Source organism: Salmo salar, chromosome 28 (genome assembly GCF_965601325.2).
Source record: "Salmo salar chromosome 28, fSalSal1, whole genome shotgun sequence".
Classification (NCBI taxonomy): Eukaryota; Metazoa; Chordata; class Actinopteri; order Salmoniformes; family Salmonidae; genus Salmo; species Salmo salar.
This window is the reverse complement of record NC_138318.1, coordinates 5,541,252-5,562,295: the sequence shown is the minus strand read 5'-3', so window position 1 is coordinate 5,562,295 and position 21,044 is coordinate 5,541,252. Positions and strand designations below refer to the sequence as shown.

The 21,044-nt window shown below is 43.3% G+C and overlaps 1 protein-coding gene across 6 annotated transcripts in view; it reads left to right on the top strand.

Moving 5' to 3' along the window:
• The window catches only part of LOC106589328 (vesicle transport through interaction with t-SNAREs homolog 1A-like), a 172,156-nt gene that overhangs the window by 104,885 nt on the left and 46,227 nt on the right, over positions 1 to 21,044 (top strand). For 2 of the 6 annotated variants that reach the window (XM_014179171.3, XM_014179169.3), the window contains 2 exons: positions 13,441 to 13,511; positions 15,850 to 15,911. In XM_014179171.3, coding sequence (XP_014034646.1) covers positions 13,441 to 13,511; positions 15,850 to 15,911 — 133 coding nt within the window. Of the gene's footprint in view, positions 1 to 13,440; positions 13,512 to 15,849; positions 15,923 to 21,044 lie in introns of all 6 variants that reach the window. The other 4 variants (XM_014179173.3, XM_014179172.3, XM_014179170.3 and 1 more) reach the window with 2 other exon arrangements.

Here is a 21,044-nt window from a genome sequence, read left to right as displayed (position 1 = left end):
TGTTTCAAACGGTTTGTTAATTCACTCTGATCCAATCTCTATTTTACAATTCTCACTCTGACGCCCTCTTCCACGCCTTGTCTACGGCAGCGGTTTATGATGGTGCCTTAATGCACAGTAACCTAGATGTGAATCCGCGTTGGATATTTTGCTGTCGTAAACACGCGTTGACACAGTGCCGTCTGTAGTGTAGCGAACCAGTGTGGGTTGGAAGCCTGGTGACGATCTGTCGAGTCAAAACATCATCAGAGACTTACAGATGCAGGTGATAGAATCTTATACAGCAATTTTAACGTGACCTATTTGCGTATTGATAGTAGCTTAAATACAAGCTACATGGAAATGGATTTGGGGGGGGGATCTTTATTTTATTACTGATTGCAGGACGGATTGTCATCAGGGGAAGAGATGCTTATTAGAAAAGCCGTCTCTCATCCTCCTCCACAGTAGCTTTGTTGGTTTTCGAAAGCCAAATTCAACATTTAGCCGATACGAGAGCTCCTTTTTCCAGGTAAGAGATTTGTCAATTCGTGAACATTACCCTAACTCTCTGAAAGTGACTGGTCAGGTGAGAGAGTCAGGTACTGTAGATGGAAATGTACTTTGACAAACTTAGTGTGTGTGGTGAGAGAGAGAGATGGGTTAAGGGTGATCCCCTTTACCCTTCTGGGGAAGGCCGTGTGTGTGTGTGTGTGTGTGTGTGTGTGTGTGTGTGTGTGTGTGTGTGTGTGTGTGTGTGTGTGTGTGTGTGTGTGTGTAGGGTGAGGGATTTCTTAATGGGAACATCCATTTGTGGTCCCACAGCTAAGGGAAATATTTATCTTTGAGTTTGTGGACCTGGCTGCGTAGAGTCTTTAATGTGTTCTACAGTCTGTCGGCTCTGGGGACACTTCATCATACTGCGATGGATTTTGCAGCACACAGGCCCAGCAATTAAATGAATGTACAACTTACCTATGCAGGGGAGATGCTGTCTACACCATTGTTGGTACAGTGGTTATGACCTTCATCACTAGTGGTTGGAGGATGAGTAGCTGTATTAGCAGTCATAGAAACGATGGTACTTATCCATTTTGGTGGCTGTGGTACATGTAGCGCTCTGCGTTAGATAGCTAGCGCGCTCTCGGAAACCTTGACGCCGCCTGTCTCATAGAGAGACAGGCCAGCCTCTCATAGAGACAGGCGCACGGCTCCTCTCAGCAGCACTGCCAGTAGAACGGAAAGAAACCGGAATCCACAAGGCCCATTCTTAGCCACTGAAATGTGCCTGGGCGGTTGATTTTCTCTCCCTTTGTGTGTTTATGCGTCTCTGTTAGGCCATGCACATTTTATCAAATGCTTAACTGGTTTCATTGTTTGAAAAGTGAGGCGAGCGTGCGGAAAAAGAGAGAAAAAAAGAAAGATAAGGAGACCCTCTTGTTAAAATACTATAGCAGCCTTAGTGCATCACTGGGGCCGAGGTACCTGCTGTCCAGGACCTCTATACCAGGCGGTGTCAGAAGAAGGGCCCAAAAATTGTCAAAGTTTCCAGCCACCCACGCCATAGACTCTTCACTCTGCTACCACACGGCAAGCGGTACCAGTGTACCAAGTCTGGAACAAGTAGGACCTTGAACAGCTTCTACCCCCAAGCCATAAGACTGCTAAATAGTAGAGGTCGACCGATTTTTATGATTTTTCAACGCCGAAACCAATTATTGGAGGTTCAAAAAAAGCAGATACCGATTAATCGGCCAATTTAAAAAAATAAAAAATAAAAATAAAAAAATATATATTTATTTATTTGTAATAATGACAATTACAACAATACTGAATGAACACTTATTTTAACTTAATATAATATATCAATAAAATCAATTTAGCCTCAAATAAATAATGAAACATGTTCAATTTGGTTTAAATAATGCAAAAACAAAGTGTTGGAGAAGAAAGTAAAAGTGCAATATGTGCCATGTAAAAAAGCTAACATTTAATTTCCTTGCTCAGAACATGAGAACATATGAAAGCTGGTGGTTCCTTTTAACATGAGTCTTGAATATTCCCAGGTAAGAAGTTTTAGGTTGTAGTTATTATAGGACTATTTCTCTCTATACCATTTGTATTTCATATACCTTTGACTATTGGATGTTCTTATAGGCACTATAGTATTGCCAGTGTAACAGTATAGCTTCCGTCCCTCTCCTCGCCCCTACCTGGGCTCGAACCAGGAACACATCGACAACAGCCACCCTCAAAGCATCGTTACCTATCGCTCCACAAAAGCCGCGGCCCTTGCAGAGCAAGGGGAACAACTACTCCAAGTCTCAGAGTGAGTGATGTTTGAAACGCTATTAGCGCACACCCCGCTAACTAGCTAGCCATTTCACATCGGTTACACCAGCCTAATCTCGGGAGTTGATAGGCTTTATGTCATAAACAGCTCGATGCTTGAAGCACAGCGAAGAGCTGCTGGCAAACGCACGAAAGTGCTGTTTGAATGAATGCTTACGAGCCTGCTGCTGCCTACCATCGCTCAGTCAGACTGCTCTATCAAATATCAAATCATAGACTTAATTATAACATAATAACACACAGAAATACGAGCCTTTGGTCATTAATATGGTCGAATCCAGAAATTATCATTTCGAAAACAAAACGTTTATTCTTTCAGTGAAATACAGAACCGTTCCGTATGTTCTAACGGATGCCATCCCTAAGTCTAAATATTGCTGTTACATTGTACAACCTTCAATGTTATGTCAGAATTATATACAATTCTGGCAAATTAATTACGGTCTTTGTTAGGAATAAATGGACTTCGCAACGAGCCAGGCAGCCCAAACTCCTGCATATATCCTGGCTGCTTGCACGCAACGCAAGAGAAGTGACACAATTTCCCTAGTAATAAGAAATTCATGTTAGCAGGCAATATTAACTAAATATGCAGGTTTAAAAATATATACTTGTGTATTGATTTTAAAGAAAGGCATTGATGTTTATGGTTAGGTACACATTGGTGCAACGACAGTGCTTTTTTCGCGAATACGCTTGTTAAATCATCACCTGTTTGGCGAAGTAGACTGTGATTCGATGAGAAACGCAGGACACGCTAGATAAACTAGTAATATCATCAACCATGTGTAGTTAACTAGTGATTATGTTAAGATTGATTGTTTTTTTATAAGATAAGTTTAATGCTAGCTAGCAACTTACCTTGGCTTCTTGCTGCCCTCGCATAACAGGTAGTCAGCCTGCCATGCAGGCTCCTCGTGGAATGCAATGTAAGGCAGGTGGTTAGAGCGTTGGACTAGTAACCCAGAAGGTTGCAAAAACGAATCCCCGAGCTGACAAGGTAAAAATCTGTCGTTCTGCCCCTGAACAAGGCAGTTAATCAACCGTTCCTAGGCCGTCATTGAAAATAAGAATGTGTTCTTAACTGACTTGCCTAGTTAAATAAAGGTGTAAAAAAATATATATATAAAAAATAAAATATCGGCCACAATCGGTGTCCAAAAATACCGATTACCGATTGTTATGAAAACTTGAAATCGGCCCTAATTAATCGGCCATTCCGATTAATCGGTCGACCTCTACTAAATAGTTCTGTTAAACGGCTACCTGGAATACTTGCATTGATCCTTTTTTGCACTGACTATGCACACACACTGGACTCTACCCACACATACTTACACATACACACAACATACGCTGCTGCTACGGTCTATTATCTATCCTGTTGTCTCGTCACTTTACCCCTACCATATGTACATAGCTACCTCCATTACTTCGTACCCCTGTACTTCGACTCCCTGTATTTAGCCATGTTATTGTTTTTCGTTGTTCACTGTGTATTTATTCCTCGTGTCACTATTTAAATGTTTTATCTTTAACTCTGCATTGTTGGAAAAGGACCTGTAAGTAAGCATTTCACTGTTAGTCTACACTGGTTGTTTACATTTACATTTTAGTCATTTAGCAGACGCTCTTATCCAGAGCGACTTACAGTAGTGAATGCATACATTTCATTATTTTTTTATATATTTTTTTGTACTGGCCCCCGTGGGAATCGAACCCACAACCCTGGCATTGCAAACACCATGCTCTACCAACTGAGCCACAAGGAAGCATGTTTACAAAGCATGTGACGAATACAATTTGATTTGATTTGGTTCAACACCTAGCGACCCTAATCAAGAGGTTTTAGCCTCTTGGGGAAGCTACAAGAGGCATAGTTCAACCATAATCCAAAAGGAAATTGTGTATCTGTTTACTGAAAGCTCAAGGACATAATTTGTGTTTATAATCTTCCAAATTCTTCAGTACAACTTTTACATTTCTGAGAGAGGGGAATCCGTTAAACATTTCATTACATGTATATCATTCAGAGCGAGGCCCTGTACACTACAACCAAGGACTTAATGTCAACTCAGCACCAGCACAGAGTCTTTACAGCAGGATGTCATTGGGCCCTATTCTTCTGCAATGACCTCATCCATCTTCTCAGTTGGAGTGTGTGCTTTTCCAATAATGCGCTCTCGGTCTTCCTCCACGCCAAAGACTTGTCACCCTCATTTGTTTTAAGCCCCATCCCGGACAGAGACGGATAGAGGCGCTTAGTTGTCTTTACAGAAGATTTCCTGCCACACCTCCGTTCCCTGTTTATTCCTTGTTCTTTTGGAGGAGACATGGGGGGGGGGTTGTATTATTATGGTTATTAATACCTGTATTCAGTCTTTTAATCTGCCCTATTTGTCACATGTGACTGTCTGACTGCACTGTTTAATCTGTGTATCCTTCAATCTGTCTCCTCCCTGATTAGAAATTAATGAAGGCAAAAAGAGACACATTGCGCGCGCGTTGAGTGGAATAGAAGGGAGAGGAAAGGGAGTACAAGCGTCACTCATTTGACAGCGTACCCCCCCCCCCCCCCTCGGTTTTTTTCTCTTCCTCCTCTTTTTGCGCTCTCTCCTTTCTATCTTGTTTAGCTGCCAGATGTAGCCCTTTTTCTGCGGCGTTTCCCCTAAACAGGCAGCGCAGCACGTGGGCTCTTTGGAGTGCCGCACCTGTGTAGTGTATCCTACTCAGCAGTGCGTTGTTTACGCCGGATTGTTTGGTGTGTTTGAAAGGCCGTCTTTTGATCCGCGCAAAGATTCCTCACTTCTCTTTTTTTTCTCCCGCCCTCATTTTTATTTATTTTTTTACCCTAATGCAGTATCTGCTTACAGTTGGTGGCAGCGGTAGGATCTTTTTGGGGGTTTGTTTGTTTGGTGTATTTTATTCTCTCCGTCTAACCCAAGGGACCAGGAAATGACAGTGACCACTGACGAGCTTGTCAGACGCCTTGTTGGCAATGTTTTCTAAGTGTGCATTAATGTGTTTACATCCACGATAGACGAGCAGCATTTCAAAGAAAGCGGTTTTATGAATATTGCATCTGCTGATTGGAGTCCAGTAGCAGGATGTAGTGTACTGCCTGAGATATTGTTGTGAGAGCTGGAATTATAGTGATTTAAGAGCCCAGTTTAGTTGCAGAGGTCTAAGGAGGAGGCATCACTACAGACCCTGGTTCGATCCCGGGCTGTGACCGGGAGTCCCATAGGGCGGCGCACAATTGGCCCAGCATCGTCCGGGTTAGGGGAGGGTTTGGCCGGGGTAGGCCGTCATTGTAAAATATGAATTTGTTCTTAACTGGCTTGCCTAGTTAAATAAACGGTCATGGTCAAAACATATTGATACAACAGTAGCTAAGATGGGGAGAAGTCTGTCCGTAATAAAGCGGTACTCTACCTTCTTAACACTATCAACAAGGCAGGTCCTACAGGCCCTAGTTTCGTCGCACCAGGACTACTATTCAGTTGTGTGGTCAGGTTCCACAAAAAGGGACTTTGCAATTGGTTCAGAACAGGGCAGCACGGCTGGACCTTGGATGTACACAGAGAGCTAACATGAATCATATGCATGTCTATCTCTCCTGGCTCAAAGTGTAGGAGAGATTGACTTCATCACTACTTGTACTTATGAGAGGCGTTGACATGTTGAATGCACCGAGCTGTCTGTTTGAACTACTGGCGCTCATACATAGAGCCATGACTACATGGAACTCTATTCCACATCAAGTAGCTGATGCAAGCAGTAAAATTTGATTTAAAAAAACAGATAAAAATACACCGTATGGAACAGCAGGGACTGTGAAGCAACATAAACATAGGCACAGACAAGTGCATACACACACACGATAACATACGCACTATACACACACATACACATGGATTTGGGGATACATAATAAATACAACTTAAGCCATTATTAAAGCAATTGTTAAAATTTTAAAATGAAAATATTTACCTATATTACCTAATTTAAAATGCATACAATTCACGCTCTGCAAGTGTTGGATAAAATTCCTAGCATTGCATATAGTTCTGATTTATTCTAAGTACAGTGCATTCGAAAAGTATTCAGACCCCTTGACTTTTTCCACATTTTGTTACGTTACAGCCTTATTCGAAAATGTATTAAATAGTTTTGTTTAAATCATCAATCTACACACAATACCACATAGTGAAGAAGCAAAAGCATTTTTTTTCCTTTTTTTTCTAATGTATAAAAAACATTTACATAAGTATTCTAACCCTTGAAGCACATTTTGCATTGATTACACCCTCAAGTCTTCTTGGGTATGACTCTATAAGCTTGGCACACCTGTATTTGGGGAGTTTCTCCCATTCTTCTCTGCAGATCCTCTCAAGCGCTGTCAGGTTGGATGGGGAGTGTTGCTGCACAGCTATTTTCAGGTCTCTCCAGAGATGTTCAATCGGGTTCAAGTCTGGGCTCTGGCTGGGCCACTCAGGGACATTCAGAGACTTGTCCCGAAGCCACTCCTGCATTGTCTTGGCTGTGTGCTTACGGTGGTTGTCGTGTCGGAAGGTGAACCTTCGCCCCAGTCTGAGGTCCTGAGCGCTCTGGATCAGGTTTTCATCAAGGATCTCTTTTCCCTCGGTCCTGACTAGTCCCTGCCGCTGAAAAACATCCACACAGCATGATGCTGCCACCACAATGCTTTACAGTAGGGATGGTGCCAGGATACCGCCAGATGTGACGCTTGGCATTTAGGCCAAAGAGTTCAATCTTGAATTCATCAGACCAGAGAATGTTGTCTCTCAATATGAGTCCTTTGGGTGCCTTTTGGCAAACTCAAATGAGCTGTCATGTGCCTTTTACTGAGGAGTGGCTTCCGTCTGGCCACTCTATTATAAAGTCCCTAATTGGTGGAGTGCTGCAGAGATGGTTGTCCTTCTGGAAGGTTGTCCCATCTCCACAGAGGAACTCTGGAGCTCTGTCAGAGTAACCATCGGCTTCTTCTCCCCCGATTGCCCAGGCGGCCAGCTGTAAAAAGAATGTTGGTGGTTCCAAACGTCTTCCATTTAAGAATGATGGAGGCCACTGTGTTCTTGGGGACCTTCAATGCTGCAGAATTGTTTTGTTACCCTTCCCCAGATCTGTGCCTTGACAAAATCCTGTCTCGGATCTCTACGGACAATTCCTTCGACCTCATTGCTTGGTTTTTGCTCTGACATGCACTGTCAACTGTGGGACCTTACATAGACAGGTGTGTGCCTTTCCAAATCATGTCCAATCAATTTAATTTACCACAGGTGGACTCCAATGAAGTTGTAGAAACATCTCAAGGATTATCAATGGAAACAGGATGAACATGAGCTCAATTTCGAGACACATAGCAAATGGGCTGAATACTTATGTAAATAAGGTGTTTCCATATTTTTTTTATAAATTTGAAAACATTTCTATAAACCTGTTTTCGCTTTTGTCATTATGGGGTATTGTGTGCAGATTGACGAGGAAAAACATTTTATTTAATACATTTTATAGTAAAGCTGTAATGTAACAAAATGTGGAAAAGTCAAGGGGTCTCAATACTTTCCGAATGCACTCTATATATGGGCAATTCCACGCCAGGAATATTTTGTTTGTATCTCAGATTGTTCTGGCAATTCTCACATTTTAACTTAATTGGGAGGAAGGACGTTTGATATGCTTTTTACATTTTGTATCACAAACCGTTTTTGAGAAAGTGGCCATTTTAGGCCCTTTTCAGACCTACAGTGCCTTTAGAAAGTATTCATACCATTTTACTTATCCCACAGCCTGAATTCAAAATAAATACAAAAAAATGTATCTCGCCCATCGACACACAATACCCCATAATGACAGAGTGATTACCCCATAATGACACCTTTGGCAGCAATTACAGCTGTGTGTTTTTCTGAGTAAGCCTCTTAGAGCTTTGCACACCTGGATTGTTCAATGCACATTATTCATTTAAAAATTATTCAAGCTCTGTCAAGTTGTTTTTTTGATCATTGATAGACGGCTATTTTCAAGTCTTGCCATAGAGTTTCAAGCCAATTTAAGTCAAAACTGTTACTAGGCTACTCGGGAACAGTCAATGTCGTCTTGGTAAACAACTCCAGTGTATATTTGGCCTTGTGATGTAGGTTATTGTCCTACTGAAAGATGCATTTGTCTCCCAATGTCTGTTGGAAAGCAGACTGAACCAGGTTTCCCTCTAGCATTTTGCTTGTGCTTAGCTCTATTCTGTTTCTTTTTATCCTAAAAAACCTCCCTAGTCCTTGCCGATGACAAGCATACCCATAACATGATGCACCCACCACCATGCTTGAAAATATGAAGAGTGGTACTCAGTCATGTGTTTTGTTGGATTTGCCCCAAACACAATGTTTTGTATTCAGTAAATTTCTTCCCCAAATGTGTTGCAGTTTTACTTTAATGCCTCATTGCAAACAGGATGCATGTTTTGGAATATTTATATTCTGTACAGGCTTCCTTCTATTCACTCTGTCAATTAGGTTAGTGTTGTGGAGGAACTACAATGTTATTGATCTCTCCTCATTTATCTCCTATCACACCATTAAACTCTGGAAAACCTCCCTGGTCTTTGTGTTTGAATCTCTGTTTGAAATTCACTGCTCGACTGAGGGGCCTTATAAAAAAAAAAAAAAAAAATGTCTAAAATGCCTTATAGATATTTGTATATTGTGGGGTACAGAGATGAGGTAGTCATTAAGAAATCTTTTTACTCCTGAGTTTATTTATGCTTTCCATAACAAAGTGGTTTAATACATATTTACTCAACACATTTCAGTTATTCATTTCTTATTAATTTGTAAAAAAAAAAAAAATTTAAAACATTATTCCACTTTGGCATTATGGGGTATTGTGTAGGCCAGTGACAAAAATCTCGATTTAATCCATTTTAAATTCAGGCTGTAATACAGTTTTGTTGGGGGGGGGTGAATACTTTCTGAAGGCACTGAGACCAGCTTATTCAGTGCTTGACTTGGGATGGAAGAAGTGCAGGAGCTGTCCATTAGACTATGTTCACCGAAATTCACAAATTACATTATGCTATAGAGACGACCTGATTATTCACTGTTAACGGTTCATACACATTTTCCATGACTTCTCTCTGACTTTTAACCCATATGTTCATGACTATTAATATAGTCTACATGGAAAAAGTAACCATTACTGAACCTGGAAAGCTGCTGTGTCTGATCCCATGTAGACCTACCACCTCCTGCCGTTGTGCCCTTGATCAAGGCACTTAGCCCCCCACCTAGAACTGTACTGTTAGTCACATGTTATCAACATGTGGTCAACCCTCGATCTGGAGAGCTCCTAGGTGTGCAGGATTGGCTTTTTCAACATTACACCCAAATACTTTTGTCTTTATAAAATGATTCCCTCATTCAATATCAAATGGATAAGGTAGGCTGTTTCAAAGCAAGGTATCTAACTAGACATGTTTATATATAAGGCCCAAATATTCATGTTTCGGGGGAGATCTATGCACATGAAGTTATTTGTCAATTAGGCTATTCTTAGAATATGTTTAATGTTGTCACAGTTACATGGCTATTGTTTAATAGCGGTATTATCTCAGCTTTCCAACGGTGCAGATATATTTAGGCTCTACAGTGCAGGTGGAAAGGCAACAATGAAATGAATGCTTAGTTAGCTGTAGTTAACTTGTAGCGGTTCTCTCGCTGGTTATGTTTTCAATTGGTGATGTAGTTAATCTGTCTGTGATTATTTTATACCTGCTGCTGAAATGTCTCTTTCTCCTCGGGCAACAACGGCCCACTCACACTGGCACATACGCAGCACCACAGATATGCTCTGAAGGGTCATTCCGATAATGGCTGATAAGTATTTTTTATAATTGATTGATCATATTTAAAAGTGTGCTTTCAAGAATTACATTAACAAAATGTAATTTGAATTTGAATTTTTCAATACTTACAAACCCTCATTTGACAACTTGCAACATTTTCAATCTGCACAATCTCGAACAGCCTACTGTCACTCAAATATTCACAGATTAGCGGCAAATAAACTTGAACAAAGCGGAATCAGGAAATGAATGCCCACATTGCTATTCCATGAAGATCCCGCCTTCTTTCCGCTTTGATCAACCTTTTTTGCCTCAGTGTGTGAATCTGGGCCAGCGATAGGCTACTTTGTTTTTATAGAGGAGCACTGAGTTTATCGTAAATTGAGACAACATCCTTTCCCCCTCCCCTCAATATACTCTACTTCCAATGAAGTAACGATAGAAGTAGCCTATGCCGATGGACTACATGGACACTGAAAATAGCATTCCAACAAGGAAATATACCATGTCTGTCAATAACGTGACTGGTCAGGTGAGAGAGTCAGGTACTGTAAATGGAAATGTACTTTAACAAACTTAGTGTGTGTGTGTGTGTGGTGAGAGAGAGACAGAAGTAAAGATGGAACGATACAGTGGGAGATGGGTAAAGGGTGATCCCCTTTACCCCTCTGGGGGGGAGGAGGGAGGGAGGGAGAGAGAGAGAATATGTGGATGCATCGGGTACAGTATATGTTGGGCGGGAATGGATGGGTGTAAAGGCATGCTTCCCAGCTGATTCAGTTCGGTAGAGTTCGTGCGTATATTACGATGCTATTTTCTGACGTTTTTGTTTGTTTTGGACTTCGGCTGTTCGGGCACACAACATTTTTCCCGAGGCAAGCCGAAGTTCGTAGCCGAAGTCTTACGCCCCTTCGTTGGTGATTGATTGAAGAATCCCTACTGTTGACCAATCAGTCAAATGTATTTATAAAGCATAAAGCCCTTTTTACATCAGCTGATGTCACAAAGTGCTATACAGAAACCCAGCCTAAAACCCCAAACAGCAAGCAATGCAGATGTAGAAGCACGGTGGCTAGGAAAAACTCCTTAGAAAGGCAAGAACCTAGGAAGAAACCTAGAGGAACCAGGCTCTGAGGGGTGGCCAGTCCTCTTCTGGCTGTGCCGGGTTGAGGTTATAACAATAAAGTCTTTGTTGTCATTCAGCGAGTGATGACTCGTTTTCAAGCAAATTTCTTAAATGAAAAATACTGCTCCAAACGTGTTAATGTAAAATTGCATAACTAAGATCTCCTCTGCAAAAACATCAAAATTAATGACAGATTAGATCTATTCTAACTACTTTGAGGAAGTGTATACTGGCTATGGAGTCTCAAAATGGACAAATGGTACCACTGCCAATTTGTTCTCGTTTCTCAAGCAAATATCTTTTAAGGGAGTATGCGAGCACAATCATTTGGTTCGGCTAGCAGAGTTCAGCTAGGCGCTAGTCGAACTAAAGCATGCTGACACCTTTAGTGTGTCTGGGAGGTTGGGACAAGATTGGCTTGGGTGGACAAGGATGGGAGGTTGGGACAGGCTTGGCTTGGGTGGGCAAGGATGGGAGGTTGGATGGGAGGTTGGGACAAGCTTGGGTGGGGTAAAGGGGGGAGAAACTGGGGAGTTGAAGGGGGATGGGTTTGGCTTGGGAGAGAGAGAAGGGAGGATTTAACTATACTACAATGTCATTTTTTTTGTTTTTTTGTGATTTGCAAACCTGCTGTAATATGAATGAGTTCTGGACAGATTAGGAGATGTCATGTATTTGGGGCGGCAGGTAACCTAGTGGTTAGAGCGTTGGACTAGTAACCAAAAGGTTGCAAGATTGAATCCCCGAGCTGACAAGGTAAAAATCTGTCTTTCTGCCCCTGAACAAGGCAGTTAACCCACTGTGTCATTGAAAATAAGAATTAGTTCTTAACTGACTTGCCTAGTTAAATAAAGGTAAAATGAATAAAATAAAAATTATTATTCCTTGTTTGTCGTTATAGTTAAGATTCAGTGGTGGTTATTGGTGAAAGTGGAGAGGGACTCTATCCAAGGGATTGGGACAGGGTGATTGGGAGGGCATCAAACTTCTCTGAGGTGTATATTTGAATTGAATTTACAAGGTAATACAAACTGAGCACAATACTTCAGTGGTAGTCTTTCTCCAATGTACAGTATGAACAATGAGATATATTTGTATTTAATTTTCAGTAAATGTGCAAAAATGCATAAACTTATTTTCACTTTGTCATTATGGGGTATTGTGTGCAGGGGGAAAAATCTATTTAATTGAATTCAGGCTGTAACACAACAAAATGTGGAAAAGGTCAAGGGGTGTGAATACTTTCTGAAGGCACTATATTAAATGGGTCATATCTTCCACTTTTAACATTGAATATATTAATGTGAACACTTTATTTCAGAATCTAGACATACAGTACTCCGTTATGTTAGAGCACACTATAAGGAGTATAACGACACCTAGATGTTGTCTGGATCATCTACGGTTCACAGATCATAGGGTCTTACAGGAACCATGCATATGTCTAAAAAGGACCTAAAATCGCCAATTTCATCATCATTACCCCTAAAATTGTTTGTGACACAGCTGTAAAAGGAATATCAAACATCCTTCTTCCCAATTAAGTTTCTATGTTCGAATTGCCAGAACAGTCTGAGATACCCCGGAAAATATTTCCAGGCCTTCCTGACGTGGAGCCGCCCATATCTATTCTAAGAATATGGCATTACATGAGGATTCATTGCTAGTGGTGGTGAAGCTGATAGTTCTGTCTGCACAGCTGATCCAGGCTCAATTTAGCCGTGCTAAGTAAGGCTTAGCTAGGCCAGACATGTGTTTTTGGCCCAATGTTCTCTAATGTTATAAGGTTAGTGGGCTGGTTAAGCTGAAGCCAGCTGTCTGCTACAATAGCTTACACACACAAACACCTCACACATACTGTGGGTCTGCACACCTCGATGCCTATCCGCGTTAGCTGTGGACTAGACTATTTGGCAACAGAAGCAGAGCACTTAAGAAATGGACTTAAATCACTGGTTCAAGTTCAGGGCTTAGTGCTGTCATGTCCTTAAGTAAGGCACTTAGCTTCAACTTCTCTCAGAAAAGGTTCAGTTAGGAATCAAATGGATGACGGGTGCATCCCAGGCACAGCGTACCCATGCTTACCTATACTGTGTTTCTCCTCTCTTTTGTCTTTCAGAACAAGTGGGCCAAGAGATCCTGGCTAACTTACACAGTGACCGCGAGAAGATCCAGAGATCCAGAGATCGGGTGAGAAGAGTTGCGCGCGCACACATGCAGGAGACACACGCGCCGGACACGAACCGTTACCCTCATAATCTAATGAGTGTGTAAAGGCCTGCGCTAGAAGGACAGTGGGATTGAAGGCTAGAACAAAGGGCTGATGACGACAAGGCGTTGTAGTTGGTTAGGGACGTTCACCACCTCCACCGCTGTGCTCATGAAGGCATTGTGTGTCCCATGTAAGATGATGTAAGACTGTCTAATTGAACACACAAACATCCACACACAGAAGCGTGCGCACACATGCACGAACGGACAAACACACACACACACACACACACACACTGACTGCATAAAGAACTGAGCGTTAGGCCTTGCATCTCTCTCTCTCTCTCTCTCTCTCTCTCTCTCTCTCTCTCTCTCTCTCTCTCACTTTCTCTTCTTCTTTTCTCATCTCTATCACACTTAGAGCGTTAGACTCTGACCCTCTCTCCCCACCCCCCTCGTCGTCGTCCCCCCCTCCCCAGACAGACAGTCAGACAGACAGGTAGAGCAGAGAGAGCCCCAGCACGGTGAGGGGCCCTCTGACGGCCCCCTCTACGGAGAATGCTTTAAGATCACAACATGGCAGTGGGCCTCGCAGGCGATTTCAAAGGAAATCAAACATCTCCTTTCAAAAGGTCTGCCTGCCGCTAAGGAGGATAGGGTCTCGCTTTCTCTCCCTCGTTTTCTCTTTCCCATGAGCCTGCACAGGCCCCCCCCTCTTCCTTTTTAAAGACAGTTTGTGGGGCAAAAAAAAAAGGGAGGGAGGGAAAGAGAAGAAAAACATGATGTGAAGACACACAGGATGGAAGGATCGTAAACGTCTTTCTCGCATGAAAAAGACAGAGGATGAAGGCGTTTGGGGGGCATCGTTTAAGCATAAATACAGAGACGCACACTTGCATTCACAAGCAGTGGCGCGCACACACACACACACAGCAGGAGGCTTTTCCCTACAGTCAAAGCAAGTGTGAAAGTTTATTGAAAATATTTCTTCTGGTATCAGCGGAGGTCGACAGCAGACCCTTGAACCTGGGGCCAAAAGTAGATGTCCTTTTTTAACTTCACTCACTGAGGCCCCGTCACCAATCCTCACAGTATATGAACTCCTTAAATACTTCATTACAATGTATTGTTTGCCTTATTGCCTCATCAATCTTCGGCTATAGCTTATAAATGGGCCCTTTTGATATGGCTGAGAGAGAGAGAGAGAGAATGAGAGAAAGCGAGAGTGTGAGATTGATTCAGAAAGTGTGAGAGAGAGAGAGAGAGAGAGAGAGAGTAGTATTTTGGGAGAAAAGTGGGAAGTCTCTGGGGAGCGATCCATCCATGGGGTTTGAGAGAGACATCAGGCGGCTGTGGGGCTGGTGTCAGAGCCAGCAGCCAAACCCACCCAGAACCACATCTGTCCCTGAGCCTGCTCAGCCTGGCAATCAGCACGGTCCTCAAAACAGCATGCCAGAACAACCCTCAGACGGAGAGAGGGGAACGAAAGGAGAGTAGTAATCAAAACTTTTTGTGGGTTACTACATGATTCCACGTGTTATTTCATAGTTTTGATGTTTTCACTATTATTCTACAATGTAGAAAATAGTACAAATAAAGAAAAACCCTCGAATGAGTTGGTGTGTCCGAACGTTCGACTGGTGGTGTCCGTCACACTTCTCGTGTCACAGAGGCTGAAAACAAAAACAGAAATGTGACCCCAAAGAGATACTAAAGGATATTAATTATTGCGATCGGGACATCTTAAGTACTGTTCAGTACAACACAGTTCAGACGTCGGTCGAGACATCTCTCCATGTTGCTATTTACCTTGACCCTTAGTTGTTTGTACGAAAAAAGCAGTTGTGAAAGATCTCAACAGGGAAATGTCGAACACAAATGGGGGGGGGGGGGGGGGGGGCCACCAGTCACAATAATGAAAAGAGTAACACTTTGCAGATGGATCCGATTGTGCCATTAGTGTGTAGACGTGAAAGTAGGAATAATCCGAAACCATAGCGAACCTGAAGGCCACAATCCTGCACAATGCCGTATATACAATGTGTTCAGTTACTGTATGTTCTCTCAACCGTACATGTTTCTCTTTCACTTTACAGGCCCTTCTCTCATTCTTTGTTTGTCCCTTTCTCGGAATCTCTTTCGGTCTCTCATTTTTATCCCAGTTTTATTCTCTGCATCTCTTTCTCTCCCACATTCTTCCCCAGAGACTCTCTCCCAGTCTCACTCTCCCCTCAATCCCCAGCTGAGCCGTGCTCTATATGGACTGTGTATGTCTGTGTGTTACACCTGGCCTTTCTCTTTTCCCCCCTGCTTCTAGCTGAGAGAGACCGATGCCAACCTGGGCAAGAGCTCCCGCATCCTAACGGGAATGCTGAGAAGGTAAGAGGCAGGTAGGGACCATGATTCTAACGCACCTCTCTGCAGATGTCTTCACCTGTGTCATCAGCCACGTTCACGTCCACTCATTTCGACCCAAGTGCACTTGAGAAGGGCCCTAATAGGCAGTCATACAGTATACACAGGTGGCAAGTGCATGCGTCATAAAGCACGTACAGAAACTCATGCGCACTCAAACCCACATCTTATTTATCCCGAATACATACTGTACTGTTGTTCTACATAATCCTAGTGGGGAAAGTATGTCCATGTGTTCGAAGACTGTTGTCTTATGAGCATACAGTATGTGAATTCCCCATACGTTGTGTGTGATGTAGACAACTCTTTTCTGCAGTTAACTATGGTATAGTTCCATCAGTCTAATGCAGAATGATATTGTATAAGAGCTGTCCAACAACCAATACTGGATGCTTTTTCGACAAACAAGAAAAACACAAGCTGTACGCAGTACACTCCGGCAATTTTCGAAATTGTCCATAATTTTCACAAACACACATACCACCACCCCTAGCCAACTCGCGCTCTCTCTCTCTGTCTCTCTCTCTGTCTCTCTCTCTGTCTCTCTCTCTGTCTCTCTCTCTGTCTCTCTCTCTCTGTCTCTCTCTCTCTCTCTGTCTCTCTCTCTCTCTCTGTCTCTCTCTCTCTGTCTCTCTCTGTCTCTCTGTCTCTCTCTCTCTGTCGCTCTCTCTCTCTGTCTCTCTCTCTCTCTCTGTCTCTCTCTCTCTGTCTCTGCCTCTCTCTCTGTCTCTCTTTGTCTCTCTCTCTCTCGCCTTCTTTCTTCCTTACTCTTACCCACATCCGTTCACTCACAAGCATACCAACCCCCCTCACTCTCTCTCTCTCACACACACACACACACACTCAGCTTAATGTCTTGTCACATCTCCATTTTATAAAGTGCCTCTGCGCCTACCCCTGAACCGTGACGCCACGGTTTTGTTTCTTTTCTCTTTTTTTTATTGCCCAGTGTGGTTTTTGATTAAGAGTAATATGTAAATGACACCAGCTAAATGTAAAATCCCTGTGCTAGGAAGGAAGTGCCAATTGAAATAGATGCTTCAGTGCCTTTAGACAATCAGGGGCAGGCGCGGGTGGGGTGGGAGTGCTAGCAGGAGACCAGGCAGGGCTGTGACGCCGACTGTAACCAATATTTCTGCATAGGTCTCCATTTTGTCAAGTCTGATTAGAGGAGGCCTGGGCTCGCCTGGTGTCACCCAGAGCTGTCCAGAAATCATTCATCATCCTGCCCCCCCACCCCCCACCCCCTTTCCCTTGTCCTCCCCCTCTGCCCCTCCTCCCCCTGCCTCCTCCACCCGGGCGCTAAAGTAAATAACACCCACTTATTTCAATATTATCATATTAATGTTAAAGTTCAGCTGTCACCTAATGGGAAGACTTAATCAAACGTAGCATTTAAGAGCGGTAGCGCCTGCCTAGCGCTCGCAGGCCTGCGGCTCTCTCTGGTTAGCCCCGACTCAAATCAGGATTTATTAGGTCTTTCTAAAGCTGGTCGGCCCCCAGCCTCTTCCCAACCGCTGTCTTGCTTTCTGCTTCACGGGGCTTCCCGTTCTTCTTTTGACAAATACCAAGCATTTTTTACTCCTCTTTCTTTTAGGGTTTAAAGAAAAGTCTTTGGTTGTACGGTTTTGTTTAGATTTTTTTCATCTCTAAGAGTCATTTATAACCAGAAAAGGGGACAGAGAAACAAGTGTCACATGGTGTAGTTTTGATATTAAGACTGTCTACCGTTTTTGTGGATTTCCACAATTCATTTCATTACTTGGTCCTGTAGGTTTCACACATTTTGATTGTTGTATTTTTATTAGTCATGTAAATTGTTGCGCTGTTTGAGGAGGGGGGGGGGGTGTTGGCGACTTCGTTTAGGCGGCTTGCTGTGTTTTGTGTTTTAAGCTTGCCAGTAGTGTGCGAGAGTTATAGTGTCATTTGTAAGTGAGGCCAGCAAGGGAACCTCTACTGCTATGCAACTTCAGTTGTGCTGCGCAAATTAGCTTCTGGTACTCATTTGCTGCTCCCCTTTTCAACTTTTTAATACTGAAACTCTTTCTAACTTAACTGTTAGAGGGTGCCTTACCTCGTAATGACCCTGTTAAAAAAAACACATTTCGCTGCGCCTATCCGGTGTATGGGACAATAAATCTTTTTTTTTTAATTGACTATTTAACGCTTTGAATGCAATATGTAGAATGTAGTTCGATCAATACTGAAATTGCTTGGATATTAAAAAGTGAGTGAAAAGGGACAGGATTGCTCAGCGAGAGAGAGAGAGTAAGATAACGTCTTATCGGATTTAAGTCGAGACGTTGGTCTTGTCACCTCTCCTTCTCTGTTTCTCCTGGTTGATCCGGAGGAGAGGAGAGTCACTATGAATGCTGGATATCACTCCAGCTGAGCATCAATTAACACTCATTAGTAGATCTGTTCTTTTGGTTCAAGGCAGCTAATTAACTGAAAGATTAACTGAGAAAGAAACCTCACTTCTCTAAGAAATACTCTTAAGATCAACACGTCTGAGTTAGCTGTTGGTCTAGTGACGCAGTTGAATAGTATTTCTTTAACGGCGTAAGTTAATGTTCACGATACTAATTGGTTGAAATGAAACCCTGATTCTACCGGAGTGGAGTTGACTAAACCCTGTCCTATGCTAGTCGTCCTCCTACAGTACATGCCCTGGTATGTCTTAGTCCCTCAATTACTTAGCCTAGTGTCGGCTGGTGGAGGGCTTCTTCCTCAACACACCCTTAAATTATTCATCCAATCATCTGGGCTCCTGAGGGTTTTAATTATATGGTCATGGTGATCTCATTATCGTTGAATGCTAATGCTAATATATATTTTTTTAAAGTAATGTTAATGATACTCATCGGGAGTTAAGCGGTCTGAAATTGATCATGGACAGTTAGAACGCTCCCCGTTATCAATGGCCACTGGTGCTGGTAAGCTGCAGTTCTTTTCAATGACGAGCTGTCAGGACATCTGCAAATGTTGTATTTAAGAGGTATTCAGGAATAGTGACACATGATTGAGTCATCGACCCATATCAGTCAAGTCATATCAATAAACTTGCGGAATCATATCAATTCATTAAGAGGATTGCATATTATCACACTGCGTATATTCTAAATGACATGTTGTCAGATGGAAGCTGGACCTTCCCATGCTAGACCTTGGGAAGAGGAATGCTGGCAGTAAGACATGAGCAGTAGGCAGTAGTGTCTGTGTTTTGAGGTCTTTGTTGGTGGTACCACTGGCCTGTGAGGGGTGTAAGGATCGGCTGGTGGTGGAAGCCATAGCTGATTAGAGGAGCCACAGGCCCCAGCTCTCTCCTCAGTTATCTCAGTGCCATGGGGCCCTGACATTACAGCCCTCACACTGCGGTCACAAAATGGCTCCCATGACTTTGCCCGACAGAGGTGGACTGTCTGTGGTGGGAACGGAGCCGACTCCTGCTGCTACGGTAATCATGTCCAGCATCTCCTCCCAGCCACAGCACACAGCAGAACAGAGCGGTCGGAGAGTTAAGATGCAGCTCCAAACCCAGTTATGACCGCTGGGGTTCTGGAGGGTTCTGGGAAGGTGGGGCTGGATGGGGAGGCAGTGTGATGGGCAAGGGAGGCAGGGTAGGAGGGATTGGTCTTGTTCTCGCTGGCGGCTGATCCCACATGCAGGTGGTCGAGTCAGTCGCCAGGCAGATCAAAAAGTCAAACCCCTGGGTGGACCTCTCTTTGAAATGGGAATGGGGCCGAGATATCAGACAGAAAACATAAGCACACCCCGGCCGCAGAAGGGCTCCATATTCATGGCGTTAGCAGGGCTGGCAGTGGCAGGGACCCCAGCCTTCAGAGGAGGGCTCTGGTCGCTCTGGACACTGATTAAGAGATCAGCACTTGGCCTGGTGCTAGGACGCTAGACCCAGCATGCTAACTCCCTTCAGCTCCAGAGAACCCACCAATGACCGACGATGTGCAAGAGCAGCGCACCTTAGCCCATTCGCTAACTTTCTCCATCCTGGCCAATATTCTATACTAATATTATACGGAATGCTATATTAGTAGCCCTCAACCTGGGCTAGCTCACTTTGAGCCAGAGCTTATATACTGCAAACTGGACTACCAGTGCTGCGGTAGAGCTAACAATTATGTTCAGGCTTACATGCATCCTGACCAGGATAACCTTATGTGTATATACAGTATGTCTCGTTTGTTGATAAAATGTCCAATTCAATTCTTATTATTGCTAGTACATGCAACGATAGTTAAAGAAACCCTGAGTTATTAGGGCATTTTGTCCACACGTTCACGTCTTCACACCCGCTCCCTTCAGGAAAGCAGCTGGAGCCAGGCCCCTCTTCCTTTTTGATTCACTGGAAAGTGGAGTTGCAACGATGGGCTTTCGAGAGAAAGGAGAAGAAGAAGAAGAAGAGGAGAAAGAGAAAAGAGCGTGGCTGCGTTCGTTCGCGTGTTTGCCAGTCCCATTAAAGTGACATTTGCAAACAATGTCAGGAGGGAAGGAGATCAAAGTGCGCCGCCTCAGAAAAGTGCTGGGAGAAGGGAGCTCTGATGTCCTGAAGATCTCCAAATTTAGACCCGTTCCTCCAGTATTGGCTGAGTTTCTCTCTTTTCCAGTGCTGGAATATTAACTATGTGATATGTAGGTCATATAATTAATGGAATTCAGCTCCACCAGTGGGCTGTGGCTGGATGCAAATGGAAGGAAGTCTTGGGGGCCCTCTTGAAGTCTTGCTGTGAAGTCAAACAAAAATATTTGATATTTTTTGTAATTGAAGCTGAAAGACAGAACAAATTATAGTTCAGTGTGTTTTTTTTCTCCCTCTTCTCGTTCCTCCGCTTTAGTCCTTTTTTCCTCTTCTTTTATTGATTTGGTTTGCCTTTTTGGAGGAGGAGCGGAGGAAAAGCCTTGTTAAGATGCGAGAGTCGGGGGAGTGAGAGAGAGGCTTGGGTGGAGCAGTAACGGAGGGGGCAAGGCATCTTCTCCCTCTGCGTGCGTACACACACACACACACACACACACACACACACACACACACACACACACACACACACACACAATCCCTCACTAGAACTTGTACAATCAGTC